This window comes from Lycorma delicatula, chromosome 5, assembly GCF_047948215.1.
Source record: "Lycorma delicatula isolate Av1 chromosome 5, ASM4794821v1, whole genome shotgun sequence".
NCBI classification, from domain to species: domain Eukaryota; kingdom Metazoa; phylum Arthropoda; class Insecta; order Hemiptera; family Fulgoridae; genus Lycorma; species Lycorma delicatula.
The window spans coordinates 106,421,339-106,438,329 of record NC_134459.1 but is presented as its reverse complement, the minus strand read 5'-3'; the positions used below and the strand labels follow the sequence as shown (position 1 = coordinate 106,438,329).

Sequence of the window (16,991 nt, the reverse complement as noted above, 5' to 3'; positions counted from 1 at the left end):
CCACGATCTAGTACTCAAATCCGTATAAAAGTAAGTGCCTTTACTAGGATTTGAACGTTGGAACTTTTGACTTCGAAATCAGCTGATTTGCGAAGACACATTCATGACTAGATCAACCCAGTGGGTTCCATGGAACATGATTTATTAAAAACAAATGAACAGTAGTGTTCTGCTATGGAAAAATGGATTCCATCTAGCATAAAAGAAAAAATATATCTATAAACCATTTATGGGGCAATAAAGAGCTGTTGATGAATTCAAGGACAATGTTTCTACTTAAGATGCAAGAAAGCAAATCACTGTTAGCATTACTGTGTTTATCGGACAATGTCTAGCCCAGCAGCAAGAAAAGATTATATACATTCACATGCAACAATATATATATATATATACAAATATAAAAAATATAAATACAAATATATATATATATATATATATATATTTGTATTTTTTATAATTGAAAACCAACTTGAACACAGAATTACATAGTAAATAAATTACACTTACCTTATTGTTTTCTTTTCTTTACTCCAATAACACTTTCACGGGATCCCGTATCATCAGTGGTATGTAAATTTTATAAAATTACATATCAAACATAACAATTTTTTTTTAGAATAAAAATTAAAAGATTAATTACTATCATATATACAAAACATGAAGTCAGTTAAATAAAATAACTACATATATTTAAATATCACATCAATTAAAAATTAAATTTAAAAGTAAAATAATTATAAAATTTATGCCTGTAACTTGGCCAGCCAATGTTACATTACTGGGTGGATTTGAAATTATTTATATACATTCTGATTATATCTATTTTTATCTAAAATACTATATATTATTTATTTAAATTATATTAAATAAACCACCTGCCTATACTGAACCTGGCCACATGGTAGGCCAGGTTATTTTGATACCTGGTATTGAGCCACATACGATCCCCAAACCTGCACCATATGAACGCTCTTCTAAGAGAGTACAAGAAGATTATAGAAAATCGAAACCTACCAATACATGAGGACATTGATGCCAGTCGTGGTCACCTTTAATCTAGAAAGCCACCTATCAAAACAGCAACTGCTGCTACAGAGGACGGATTTAACCTAACTGACACCTGGCGTCAAGAATGGACCACAAAGCAGAATAGCCAAATCTCATGTATTACGGCCTACAATAGACGGAGTGTTACGAGTTGTAAATGACAATGATCATCATTTACAAATATAATCATCTTCGATCAAGCTGAAGATAATTCTGTTATTGTGTAAGACTACGCTCCTTATATCATTCATGTAGAAAGGAGAAAATTCAGAGTGATTTTTGAAGAGGATGACCTTCAGGTCCAATTATTGCAAAGGGTTATGCATATTAAAATTAATTTTAATATGTATAAAATTGATGATTTAGCAAGATTCACTGGTAAAACCGTGCTTCGATTACCTCTATCATTGTGAACTCAACCCACTTGAGTTGAACAGCATTGATTATATCCATTATATTTCTGATGTAACATCAAATTATTGGGAATTGGATAATATATTAGAAAACAAAATTGAGCCTCTCATTGTCTCTTAATACTGACACCACTACCATTTTATCGCAAACAGATGACTAAAACTGAATTGAATTTATTTATTATCATAGAAATTTTAATCTAAAATATTAGTGAACTTTTACTGTTATTGGACAATGTCAATTTCATAACTCTTAAACTACATGACAATAAACATTTTTATTGAATAAAATATCCATTGGTTATTAGATGTCCCAAACAAGGTAAGAAATATTTATTGATCATTTAACATGTCTTAATTGATTTAAATTTAATTTGATTTACGGGAGATGCTTGTGAATCGGCACCTGAACACTCGTACGCACAGTTTGTTTATTTGAACTCTATAAGCTAACTGAATTAGCTATAGTACAGAATATTGAGGTAAGAAATATCTTAATTTTTCATGAAAGTACTTTTACAGAATCCCACAGCCTCAGTTATGTAATATTTTTTTAATATATTTAATCTTATGTCATTTTTAATATTTCTCACTTTTTGTTAATAAGAAATAGAATGACTGTTGTTTATTAGATGGTTTGTCATCTTAGATAAGCCTAATTTATTATTTTTCAATTTCTATAATGTTGAAGAAATCTAGTTTTAAAAGATTTATTTGTTTTTCATTTGCTGTTTATAAATACCATTACAATCATTACATATACATATTTGATAAATTCCATAGATCGTTTACTATTAATTTTTTTTTTTTTAATATTTTATAATGTGCTTATTAGGTTTATATGCTGATATAAATATTTCTTTATTGTAAGTTTTAGTAATGTTTTCAATCGTATTTTTATTGTATAAATACTTTAAGTATATTTTTTCACTCTTTTGTATCTAAACAAATATTGATTGCAAACAATCAATATTTGTTGCATATCAAACAATGATAGTTATTTTTATAAAACAACTATCGTTTATAGTTGTTTTTATAAAACAACTATCGTTTTGATAGTTGTTTTTTATAAATATTATTAATCAAAATATCATATCCATTTTCAACCGCTATATATTTTATGATGTTTATTTCATTATTTAACTTTTCTTTGTTATGTGTGAATTTGATTGCTGTATTAGTCATATTTGTATAAGTGTTAATTTTATGAAAAATGGTTTGATTTTTTATGAATTGTTATATTATTAGGTGTAGATTTCTATATACTGATGTTTCAATTTGATTGACCTTGTTTTTTTTTATACTGATATATAAATAATTTAACATTCTATTATTATCTATTTCAAATGCGAATTTTAAATTTTCATTTTAAGTATTTAATTTGTTTGATATTATTAGATGTTCATTATTATAATATATAATATAATTATAATGAAAATATCATCAACATACCATGTCCATATTAAAACATGGACATATTAAAATGTGTGTTTGAGTGATGCCATGCACTAATTTACTCAAAATACTGTAAATATATTTATGAATCTTAAAAAGATTAATTTCAGTAAAATAATTACATATTAAAGATGTAACAAAACTGTTCCTGGCTATTAATTTTTTGATTCTGTGTTTCTAAATGAACAAAAAATGTTCTGAGAAAACATTGTACTTTTCTATCTTGTGTTTTTTAAAAAAATTGTATGCTTTAATAGTTTATAAAAAAGAAAAATTCAATATCAGGTTGATACTCATATTTGTGTTCAGTAATTTTACTGGTTTGATGCAGCTCTTCAAGATTCCCTATCTACTTCCAGTTGTTTCATTTCGGTATACCTCCTGCATCCTACATCCTTAATAATTTGTTTTACAAATTCCAAATGTTGCCTGCCTGTACAATTTTTCCCATCTACCTGTCCCTCCAATATCAAAGTGACTATTCCAGAATGCCTTAAGGTGTAGTCTATAAGTCTGTCCCTTCTATTAGCTATATTTTTCCAAATGCTTATTTCTTCATCAGTTTGCCACAATGCCTCTTCATTTGTCACTTTATCTACCCACCTGATTTTTAACATTCTCTTATAGCACCACATTTAAAAAGTGTCTAATTTTTTCTTCTCAGGTACTCTGATCACCCAAGTTTCACTTCCATATAAAGTTACGCACCAAACATGTACTTTCAAAAATGCTTTCCTGATGTTTAAATTAATTTTTGATGTAAGCAAATTATATTTCTGACTGAAAGCTTTTTTTGTCTGTGCTATTCACCATTTTATATCGCTCCTACTTTGTCCATCTTTAGTAATTCTAATTCCCAAATAACAAAATTCTTCTACCTGCATAGTCTTTTCTCATCCTATTTTTATGTTCAGTGGTCCATCTACTTTATTTCTACTAAGTTCATTACTTTCATTCTTGTTTATTTTCATGTGGTAGTTCTTGTGAAGGATTTCATCCATGCCATTCATTGTTTCTCCTAAATCTTTTTTATTCTCGGTTAGAATTACTATATCATCAGCAAATCATAGCAACTTTATCTTTTCTCCTTGCACTCTTACTCCAGATCTAAATATTTGGAATATCAATTTTTCAGAAAAAGTTTGTGTGAACTTTATATATTAAATAAAACATTAAAACGTGTAAACACATTCACAAATTTCAAGATGGTTACATCAGTTTTTGATGAATCCATCTTCCATTAGTTACAAAATACTGTATTAGGTAACACATCATCATTACATGAAAATGTGGTAGTTTTTATTACCATCTGAATTAAATAATGATACACTTTAGCCTGTTAAAAACAGCTGCATTAAAAACAACTTAAACAAATAAATTTTTTAAATGGACTGTTTAACTTAACATATTTATTTCAACACCCAACTTAACCGTAACCAGTATTCAATTCAGTTCTTCGTGCCATTTAACAAATTTGATGAAATGATTATATTGCATTACCTAATATTGAACATTCTATAATTGAATGTTTAGATCCAAAGAGCTTACATAAATTGGTAAGTATGCACCTTGTTATTTTGATGTGTTCCATATATGGTTTTTATTAATTAATTACAACACATTTGACATGTTCAACAAAATTGTACATTGCAATCCCATTTTTTATTTTCAGATTTCTCATCGGAATTAGTGAATCAATGCTTTCATTACTTCGACCATCTATACCTGGTGTGGTTAACCCAGAGTTGGATTATTCTTTATTAGTACAAATGATAAGGTAGGTATTGTTTTAATTTCAGTACTATTTAGTATAACTATTGTTTATATTTGTTAGTTAAAAGTATTAAATGTTGTAATTATTTTTATCATAACTATCTAATTATTAATACCATAGCACCACTTATTACATAATTAATTTTAGTATCACTTAAAACATAGAGAAATAAATCTGTGTACTCCAAGCTCTAGTAGAAATCATAGTATGTAACATTATATCCACCATAAGAATGGAAGTATCATACCATGATTTCATTTCTTTATTAACTATTTATTTACATGATTTTATTTACCTCAACAAATATTAATTCTGTATCAGCCTGTTTTCTCTGCATCCCATATTTTATGTTTATGTAAATAAAACCAGGAAATGGATTTGCTCTCTGGTTGTCTTTTATGTCATTGAAAAGTATTTTAAAACAAGAAATGCTTGTCAACTCTGATCAATATCAAGGTTATTTTGATAGGTTTATTTTTTCAAAGGTATCATTCTCATTGAATTTTTGTCTGAAGGACGCACTAAAAATCAGCATTATTCTCTTGAAGTTTTAAATACTATAAAAATATGGCAATTGAAAGAGGTCCAAACTTTGGTGCTCAAAATAACTCTAACCCTGATATTCAACCCTGCAAGTGATACCATCATTTTGTTTACAAGGAACTAACAGTACTGAAAATCATTATTCTTGGAAGAAGAAACTCTGATTGATGCTTCTTGTACCTCAGTTACTTTACATTCATCACACCCACAAGAAAAACAGATATATCATAAAGCAACAAATTTATATTACTTTAGTTTAATATCATAAATTGCACCTGCAGATTATGATAGCATACAGATTATTCAGAGTGTAACAAACTCAACTTACTCTGTTTATTGATAAATTAATAAACACGTGCCACAGTTAGGTAAGAATAGAGTGAATACTATTTAATTGTTTCTATTTTAGACTATATAAATTACATGTGTTTCTTTGTCGTTTAACCATTTACCTACACTTTTATAAAAAGCAAGTGCAGAATTTGAAGGGCTGGAGTAAATAAAGTGGATAAGAAAAAAATTATAATGAATACAAAAAGATACTGTATACCATTGTACACAACTAGGGCATTGTAGGACCTGACTGTCCCATTCAGTGCTATGTGTGTATGTCTAGGTTATGAACCATTCCAAAGTGATTAGTTTTTGAAAGGACAAATCTTATTTATTTTTTTACCTACTTCAAAAAAAAAAAAAAGGTGGAAGTTATCAATACAACTGTATTTTTTTTTTTAATGTATGTTACACAATATCATCACCAATTAGTAAACCGATTATGATAATTTTTTTTTTAATCGAAAGGGTATACTTTTGGAATGGTCCCATATAAATTTTAATCAAATCCAGTGATAATCTTAGGAAAAATACCAAAAAAAACTGCACGGCTCAACACCCTCAGCCACTGATCATCTGCACCAGTATCGTGTTGCTCTGTTCCCTTTATGACTAGGACATTAATTACAGTCTATACTATTGTTCTTCATGGAAATATTTATAGCTTTTTTTTTTCTTCTGTAAACAATCATTTTTTTTCTTGGCTAATCTCCTCTAAACTCCATATAAATATTAAACCTATATTTATTTTTTATATAAAATGGCGAAAAAGTGTATTATCCCTAATTGCAAAATTATAATATAAATATTTATATTATGCAATAATAAATTCTAATTTCACAAAAATTAAATAAATAGTCATTCAACAAGCTCCCAACCGACATCACCCTGTATGAAGTAAAATATTAAATATTATAACTTTGCAATAAATAATATTCTATGGTTATTGTAAACACTTTTTTTAACTGGGTACTCACAAACCTTGTCCAAATGTCAGCTTGTAATAATGAAACCTATAAATTGGATAGAATATACAACCTCATCATTCCGTCAGAGCTTTCTCATCAGGTAGCCTATTTAGTAACTTATTTGGATCCAGATTAGACAAGGCCCTCTAAAGTTTTTAACTCGACTAAGAGTGACATAAATCTGCCTCTTGGCAAAATTTTTCTTTCTGTGGTCTATCACTGCCCTGTCAAGAGTTGTACCCTGCAGTTTGTGAACATTACAGTCAAATATTAGAGGCAGCATTCTGCACTTGACATGTCCACAACCCTTTGTCACTTGGAATGTTATACAAACTGGTGAATTGGCTTCGCAACCATCAACATCTTTCATTCTAAGACCAATGTCTTGTCATCAGATATTATGAGTACAGCTTCTGATAATTCTCCTTCCTTGTATATCAAGCTAAGGCGGTGAGAATGTTGCTCTTGTGTTTCGTTTGACAAATGTTTGCATATTAAACCAACATGATGAGCATGACTCTCTAGACTTTGATTCTGTGAGAATCGACTGTTGTATGTTCTTATTTGTGAGAGTCTACATTCTGGTTGTTGAGAAGTCTCTGTGGAAATATTTATGGCATATATGTATATGCTAGATACCACTAAAAATTGTGAAATAAAATAAATAAAACCTAACTTCAAAAATAATAGTTCTAAAAAGTTAAAAATAATTATAATTTATTTATTAACTAATAAATTATTAGTATATTTATTATTATAAAAGTATTTACAACAAATAACTATTTTTGAAGTGGGTGCTAGCCAACACAAATTAAACATTAAAAAAACCTATGATCTGTATAATACAAATACTACTTCAAACAATGCAAAATTGGTTATAGAAGTTTTACTGCAATAAAATGAGATCTACAAAAATAAAATATAACAATAAAATGCAACATAAAAATATGATATAAGAATACTTTATAGATGCTTAGGTACATATAATATCACCAAGTATAATTTCATCTTGAGTTTGTTAAGGCAATGTTAGCGTTTGTTTGTAAGATGCTCTGTCTTATATGCTCTTGAGATCCCATTTTACTTGTGGGAATCCCATTTAGTTATTTTAGCCGCCTAGCAGTTGGTTGAGGTACTAACTTTGTATTGTCTGGCACAGACTTCAAAAATAGTTATTTATTGTAAATACTTTTACTTTAGTTAATAAATAAAAATATAATTATTTGTAACTTTTTAGTACTGTTACTTTTTAAATCGGTTTTTATTTATTTTTAATTATTTACTAATTTCATTCAAAAAAATAAGTAAAAATATATTTTTTTAAGTAGACAGATTTTTTGTTCATTAGGCTTCCAGATCCTTAGCACATATCCAATGACATCCAAACACACTTTAACAAATTTTTTGGAAAGGAAAGACTCAATGATTAGGAAAAAGAGTAAATTGTGAGAAAGAAATAATATGTCAATTGTAGATCTGCAGCAAAAGACAAAAAACCCCATTGAAGAAGTGCTTCAAGGTTCTTTGCAGGAAGTATGCATCTATTTCACCTACAATCCTTCATAAGATCAGGACAATATCTTACGCAGGACAATAACATATTTGAGGAAAAAAGTTCAAATACAACTGCAACCATTTATTTTCCCTTTATACATAAAGTACCACTTAAGAATAGGCTCAGGCTCCTTAGCACAACACTCATTCATCCCACAGAATTGTACGATGTGTGAAAATATGATATGTGAATGAGTCATCTTTCTACTGAAAGAGATACTACCTATGATAGTGTCTGTAAATTTAAAAAGTTTACTGATATTGTGTTGTATTGTTTCTTTTGCAGGTCGTTAGTTTTAGCTGCCAAAGTATGCTACTCAGGATTAGGGTTATCTCCAGGTATGGTAAAATGTGATCAATTATTAGGGGAAGTTGATATTTTGAATTTATTAGTTAAAGCACATTGCTGTTTTCTGTTACCTTCATTTCCACTTAATAATCAGTTAGCTATTCGAAACCTTAGAACTAGTCTTCTTGATCACGAACTGTGGCCGCTTGCTCTTGAGGTATGTAACCTAAATTAATTGACATCTTCGTAATGGTTAGTTATTGTTTTTAATTTTAATTTTGTTTAGGTTAATTTACTGGTAAATATTTGACATCCACCATCTTTTTAAACACTAATAATGGATGTATAAAAAACCATATGGATGTTTATGTTACACCTACATTCATTTTTTTATTGCATAATGTAAAATCACCTACTGTTTTGTCATAAATATATTGTGTATGGTTTAGTAGATTTAGTCATATTACCAAGAAAATAGAAAATCTCACCCTTTAGACACGTACTGAAGCTCATATTAGTAAGTATTATGATTTACTTTTGTAAAATCTTCTGAATTCTGAGAAATGATTTATTAAGCCTAGTGGAAAATAAAAGCAATCAGTAAGTCTGTGATTGATAACTGTTTTCTGGAGTGTGAAATTAATCACACTTTTATTTATTTTTTATTGTTTGTGAATTTTTTTTTCTGCTAAACTTCATCAGTTAGAATTGTTTGCAATGGTCTAATTGCAATCTGATTTACAAAAATATGACATTAGTGTATCACTTAAAATATGAGTATTTTTTTTTTATTTTTAATAACTGTGTTGGTATAAAATATATTTGATAAGTTCCCATTGATTTAACCACATTAAATTGTACTTAGATTACCTGGATTTTGTACAGTTGTTAAAGCCTAATCTATTATAAACTGTAGTTTTATTTGCCAAATAAAACTAAAAGATCTTTCACTTAGAATCTATTTTCAACATATGCTAGTCCAAGGATCCCAAAAATCCATCCATTATCAGTATAAAATAAATTTCTGAAGAATTACTCATTTTTGGAAGGGGTGTAAGAGGATTCTTCAGATTCATTTATGAAGAAAAAGAAATTGTTTTATCAAAGTATCAATAATTTTATAATATCTTAAAGACTGAATTGGTACAAATTTCCGGTAATTTAAATAAAAAGTTATTGCATAATAGATAACGTGTGTGTCTTTTTATTACATTCCTGCAAGATGTATATATGTATTTATTATTTTACTTGAATTAATATTTTTTTAATTCATATTATTCCTCTGTACTGTTAAATTTTATTAAATAAACCACCTAGTACAGAATATTGAGGTAAAACATATCTTACTTTAATTTTTAATGAAAGTACTTTTTCAGGGCATCCCATATCCTCAGTCAACTAAATAATGATAATTGTGTATTAATTTGTATGAGTGCTGCTATCTGTTTCAGTTTTTACAAGAGCATCTCCCTTAAACACTGTTATCAAATTGAAATTTTGTTTGTAAGAACTCATATTGTTAAAAACCCTCAACAAAATTAACTAATGAATGATTTAGGCTTTACTTTTTGATTAACAATTATTCATTTATGAATTAGTTTTTATTTAATTATTTAATCATTAAGTTTATCTGGAACAAATTTTTGAACATGTTACCAGCAAAGTAGGTACCTTATTTATTGGTTTTTCATATATTTAACTCATGTTATAATGGTATGTTTACTGGTAGGGTTTTTCAATGCTGGAGAAACCTAAAACCCATATTTTTAACGAGAACAGACGATTTCAGATCTAATGCTTTGGGTCAATAACACTGAATCCCAACATAACCTAAAAAAACCACATGTTTAATTTAACTTCAATATCAGCAAACCAACTTTTTATTTTATTTGTACCAAATTACTTATTATTGAAGGGGCTGCATCGTCTCATTTAAAAATCTAAGTTTTCAACCCCTAAAGATTTAGAAAACATTTAAGGGTGAAATTTTGTGTTGGTAATTTAAAAAATAATTTTTGCAGTTTTAATCCACAGATTATGATTATTTCAAATGGTTAAGAAGTAATATCACGTAATTTTATAGTTATTTTTGTTGGACTGAAATTTACTACTACTATTGGTTGTTTGCACCTACTGAGTGAAAATTTTTATTTTATTTTCACCAAAATTTTTATTTTTTTTCAGGTTGTCAATTAATGTGTAATTAAATTTTACCATTACCTTTTAAGATTCTTGAGTTGGGGTAGGTGTGGCAGAGAGGATGGGTTCTGACCCTTTGAAAATAATTTTAAAAAGGTGCCTCCTGAGAATGGTGTACATGTCTGTAAACAACAATATTTTGAGACTGATAGTTGTTGAATAATAAATTTCTTAATTTTTCAAATGATCACTCGTTTTATATATTTATTTATTATATGTGATATTTTTCTAATACATTTAGTTTTATTTCATCTTTATTAATTTCTAATATTTTTAGATTTGTGGTAACATCAGAAATAGAATGTTTATTAAATGGTCTCGCATATTAGATAAACCTAATTTATTATTTTTGTAATTTCTCTGTTAAAGAAATCTAGTATAAATAGCATCACAAGCATTACATTTAATTTTATAAATTCCACACAGATTGTCTATTTTATTATTTTTATATTTAAAATATTTTATTATGTAGTTATTAGGTTTCTATGCTGATTTAAATGTTTCTTTATTGTAAGTTATGTTTTCTTTTTCTCTCTTTTGTGTCTTATTATGTATTAGTTGTAAGGTTTAGTTATTGTTGTATTAGTTATTTTGTTATTATGTTTTGATAGTTGTTTGTTGGATTGTGTGAGATTTCCAGTATGTTTTTTAAAGTTTCTATATAGAACATCTGCACAGAAATCAAACATAAAAAATGACTTCTGTGAAAATCCTAATTTGACTTGGCTGTTCCTTCTATTTCTTATAGTATCTGTTGTCTTATTTTTAAAGCATTCATTAAAATAAAATGAAACCAATTTCAGGTGTCAACCAAAGCTGGTCTTGAATATGGAAGTGTGTGGTTTGCTTGGGGTAAAGCATGTTTAAGAGCTGGAGCATGGTCAGAAGCAAGAGAGAAGTTTTCACACTGTAGTTTACAGAAGAAAGATCTACAAAATGCTGGAATGCTTGCTGATATTCTTCAAATATTACAAGTTTGTATCTTATTATAGTTTTTTTTTTTTGATTAGACAGTTATAAAAACAGAAATTTATAAAGCTTTCAAACAAATTTAATTTAAAAAGTTTGATATGAGTACATTCTCTTTCCTATTGTGAATGTCTCTTGTAAGAACTGAGTTAAAGGGAAAAAATAAAATGTAATAAAAATTAGATTGTTGAGTTAAATTTTTTTAAAGTCACTGTATTTGCAGTTTGAAGAAAAAAGACAAAAAGTAATGAACCCTATTATAATGATTATAATTTTTTTTTAAATTCTAATAATTCATTAACATATTGACCACTGTATTAATACAATTTAATATTATATGAAGTGTAAACCACCAAAACACAGTAATTAAAAAAGTTAAATTAACGATATTAATCTTCAAGAATCTATTTTTGCAGCATCCCACATGATATATAGAATTCTATACCATCTGAAGATGTGAATCTTTCCAGAATTATATGTCTTCTATTATTGAAGGTGTTTCATGCACTATTGGATAGAGATTTTTTAACTTATGCTTATGCTTTTTTTTACGATATGCCACAGATTCCTCTGAAAATAATTCATTGAACAGATTAGTGTAAAAAAAGTTATTTGTGTTTTTTATAAATGTTTATTTGAAAGATGTTAATAAATTAAATACTAATACTGTTACTTACTGTAATATTTTAATTCATATGAAATAATTTTTTTTAATGAACTATTAAACTTTGCTTTTATTCTGAGTTATTTTATTGCTTTATTGCTTAGAAATAAAAATCTTTTGTGCAGAAATATGAGGAAATATTTATTCCTGGGAATTCTGTGTAATCCTATTTGACATTGCCAGGTTAAATTCATAACTACATTGTGAACCATAGGTTATATACTTAATAAGGGATTTAGAAATATGGCAAAGAGCATCATACTCAGCGAACTAACTTTACATGAATGGGAGTAGTAAAAAATGTCAAAATGATATTTATTAATGTATATTGTTTCACTGTATAAAGTTAATTATTATATATAAATACAAAAGTTTGTGTATATCTTTTTGTTTGCATCAGCATTACACAAGAACTAACTAACCAGTTTGCTTTCAAATTTTCAGGATAAATTTGTGTTATCCCAAGAAAGGTTTTAAGTCATAAATCAAGGCCATAGCCCTCTTGGGGGTTAAGATATTTTAAATACATTCATTAAAGAAACAAAAATGAATCCTCTTCATTATATTTTTGTCATGATAGCAACAGAAATATAATGAAGTAAAATTACTAATTCATTTTTGTTTAATGAATATCTGTAAAATATTTTACATTTCCATAACCATGAGGATTACATATGTGTCAAGGATCCATGGGGGTTTGTCCCCTGGCTACATAATCAAGTGAGCAAAGCAAACCCTAACTGGTTAGTTTTGTATAAATTTAAAGAAAGATCTCTTCAGAAATGTTATTTTAATTTATAAATATATATTTTAAAAAGGAATCTCACTTAATTCCTCCACATGTAAGAATGAATTACGTGTTTGTTCAGCTAGCTACTTTTCCTTTTATTTCTGCCAAAACCAGTTCAGTCAGTGTCTGTTACAGTTCAAAATATTAATTTATAGCTGATTTCTAAGATCCCTTTAAATTAAAAGTTTTTATTTACAAAACTATTAATGAACTAACATAACCTATAGGTTATAACATTTTATAATCACTCAAAATATTAACAATTTTTTTTTACACTTGTACACACTTAATACAAAAAAGGAATAATTTCTTTGAAACAAACTGCTCCATTATTAAATTAATGTATGATCATTCCATCCAATATAACATATAATATTTAAAATGAAACTGCTTGGTTTTTTTTTATTTAGATAATAAATATTTTAAAATTATTTAGGTTATACAACCATAACCCACCAGGTTGGTCTAGTGGTGAACGCGTCTTCCCAAATCAGCTGATTTGGAAGTCTAGAGTTCCAGCGTTCAAGTCCTAATAAGGCCAGTTATTTTTACACGGATTTGAATACTAGATTGTGGATACCGGTGTTCTTTGGTGGTTGGGTTTCAATTAACCACACATCTCAGGAATGGTCGAACTAAGAATGTACAAGACTTCACTTCATTTACACTCATACATATCATCCTAATTCATCCTCTGAAGAATTATCTAAACGGTAGTTACCGGAGGCTAAACAGGAAAAAAGAGAGGGTTATACAACCATTAGATATTAATAAATAACAAAAATACAACAAAAAAATTTTTTAAAAAATACAAAAAATAATTCACCTTTTTTTTATCATTTCGTTTCATATCCTAAGCTTTTTCAAATAAAAATAAACAAAAACTTACAAAATCAATGTTAAATAATATATTGTTCTTATTATTCAGCCAACTGGAAATTATGGTAAAAGAAAAACAAACAGTAATTATAAAACATAATTCTTTAACACAACACCTAATTAGTGAAAAATATTAAATTATATTAAAATAAATTATCACTCAATACACCAATATATTAATGGCATTTTTACATTAGAAAATATGAATCAGTTCCAATACTAACCTGCTTGTATCATTAATATCATAGTATAAAATTTGTACTTGTTCAAAGTTAAAACTATGTTTATGTTCTTTCTCATGTTTGGACAGTAACTTCATGTTTTCTATATTTGTGGGTTTCCAAGTGCTTTTTTAAATATTGGAGTTTATCCGATATACTGTCCTGGGCAGCCATTGCACTGAACACTATATACCAATTAGATTATTTAAATTTGTCTATAGGTGATTTTAATTTTGAAAAAAGATGGTTAAAATTGTTTAAGTTTTATATTATTTGTTTGTATTTTTGTTATTTATTAATATTTAATGGTTATATAACCTAAAGAATTTTTAAAATAAAATATTACATATATATATTTATTTGTGTAATATTAATATAATAATATATTTATTAATTTATATATATATACCACATCCATGTATTAATACTTCTAAATTATTTATAAGTTTTTTAAATCAAAACAATAAATAATTATCAACATACATGTGTATAATATATACATGAAGTAAAAGATCATACAGATATGTTATTGCATTAATCAAATCATTTCAGAAATATACAATTTATTTTGTTACACAGTAACTGTTTTCAATTGTTCAATAGTAAAACCATTATTACTGTTGAGATCATTACTGCTTTCAATTTTAAATGAATGCATAAACATAAAATGAAATTTCAGTAATAAATTATTAAAAACAAACAATTTTTAAATACAGTCCAGGTAAAGTTATGCGTAAAAACTAAACTAAACTAGTAATAATTTTTATAAGGTAGGTTAAATGCTAAGAGTGAGATTTGAAGTGTTTCAAACATGGTTGTAGATACACAACTTATAAGAGCAGTAGTTAGACTAGGTGGGTAGTTTTCTACTGGCAGTTAGAACATGTACTCATATTGTGATTTTTTTTTTCAATAAATTTGATTCTGGTTTTGCTTTTTACTGTTAAACCACAGGAAGGAAAAATTTTTCATATTTCTCTTTTCGAGTTTGTTACTGAAATAAATATTTTCTTTGATTGTTGTATAATATTAAAATAAATTCTTTTTAAAATTTAGTAATCACTTTGGTTGTTTATCCATTAAACTTAAAAAGGTTTTCAGTCTGACAAAATTCTGTTAGTTGTTAATTATACAACTTGTGTTATACAACACAAGTTGTATAATTAACTATATAGTTTCAAAGAATCATATTTAGGAAAAAATAGATTTTATTAAGTGAAATTAAATCTGAATTGTGGAGAGATCCATAAATTCAATAATTTTTTTTTGTAAAAAAATTGCATGTAAAGTGCATTCATTGTGTTTAACTACATCCAGAAATTGAGCCTGGTGAGTTGAGAATTTTATTGGTTTTTTCTTTAAAATAAATGATTGATATGATCGATTATTTATATTTTATTTTATTTCAGAGTGAGGAAGGTTCATGTACTCTCGAAGCAAGGTTATCAAAACTAAATGCTATGGTAACTGGAAAACAAAAAGTTGTGAAAATTAAAGAGAATACTAGTAAAAAACTCGATGACCACGTTTATAAAGAATGTATGTACTATTTAAATAGATATGGTACTCATTCACAAAATTTAAATTTTTTAATGATACATGCTGATATTCAGAAAGTTTTAGATTATTTTAGAAGAACAAGTATTGAAACAGAATATTTTGTTGAAAATATTTATTTACCTTGTTTACGTAATGGACATGTGGCTGCTTTGTATGAAGCAATGTTATCAATTGATCCAAAATTATTTACATGGAAGGTGAGTTTTTTGTTTTTTTTTGTTTTATTTAAAATCTTGCATCTGTAAATAATAATTCTTCATGTTTTATTATTTTTTTTTTTTATTATTTTACTCTCTTAAATCAAATAGATGAGAAATTAATTGGTACTGAACATTCTGTATTTATTCCCCTGACAGAATTATCCATCTTGTGATTACAGTGTCTCTTAGTTATCAATTGAACCAAAATTATTTACATGGAAGGAGAGTTTTTTTTTAAGTGTTATATTTAAAATCTTGTATCTGTAAATAATAATTCTTCATGTTTTATTTATTTTTTATTTATTATTTTACTTTCTTAAACCAAATAGATGAGAAATTAATTGGTACTCAACATTCTATATTTATTCCCCTGACAGAATTATCCATCTTGTGATTACGTCTCTTAGTTTCAGTTGTTCTCCTTTTTTAATTGCCTGTAAAACTATCTTGTGTCAATAATAAGGTTCAAGAAGATTTCATTTCCCAGGACTGTGATAGGTTCTTAAATATATATATATATATATATATATATATGTAAAACTCCACTGACAGTCAGTAATATACTTCTCCAAGTTTACTGCCTTTAACTTCTACTGCAGATTCACTCGTGTAGTGCTTTGCTTTGCTTCATATGAATGACTGAATATTCCAAGACGACCCTTATAATTAAAGACCCGATCATACTTAGTATTATATTAAAATATTATTATATGACATTATTATCTGACATTATATTACATTTCAATATAATTATCATTCTGTCATGAAGCAGATTCCAGTAAATCTTTTTGTGTTCTCACATATCCCAGATTATTACTAAAATTGCTATTGTTCACTACCATCTGATTTTGTGCTGATTTTTTTAACCAAATACTTGTTCTTTATCACCTTCCAGATTACAGAGCTTATACTTTAATTCTTACTGATTTAGTAAAGTTCTTATAAAATAATTAATTGAAAATTGTACTATGATGTAATTATTTGTATTCCTACAGATAGTTATTTTATTTTTTTTTTTTATTCTTGTGGTTTAAGTACAAAATTGATTATTTGCTCGTTGGTGTTTTTTTTTCTAGTTGACTGTGCATTCAAATTTATAAATAATTTATATTTGGAATTTAAAAAAATCAGGC

General features: G+C 27.0%; 1 protein-coding gene across 1 annotated transcript in view; it reads left to right on the top strand.

Annotated features, from left to right (window-relative positions):
* The window catches only part of Sptz (zinc finger FYVE-type containing 26 spastizin), a 170,799-nt gene that overhangs the window by 140,255 nt on the left and 13,553 nt on the right, over window positions 1-16,991 (top strand). Inside the window, exons 30-33 of the mRNA XM_075366816.1 lie at window positions 4,588-4,692; window positions 8,374-8,593; window positions 11,379-11,549; window positions 15,508-15,855. Coding sequence (XP_075222931.1) covers window positions 4,588-4,692; window positions 8,374-8,593; window positions 11,379-11,549; window positions 15,508-15,855 — 844 coding nt within the window. The remainder of the gene's footprint in view (window positions 1-4,587; window positions 4,693-8,373; window positions 8,594-11,378; window positions 11,550-15,507; window positions 15,856-16,991) is intronic.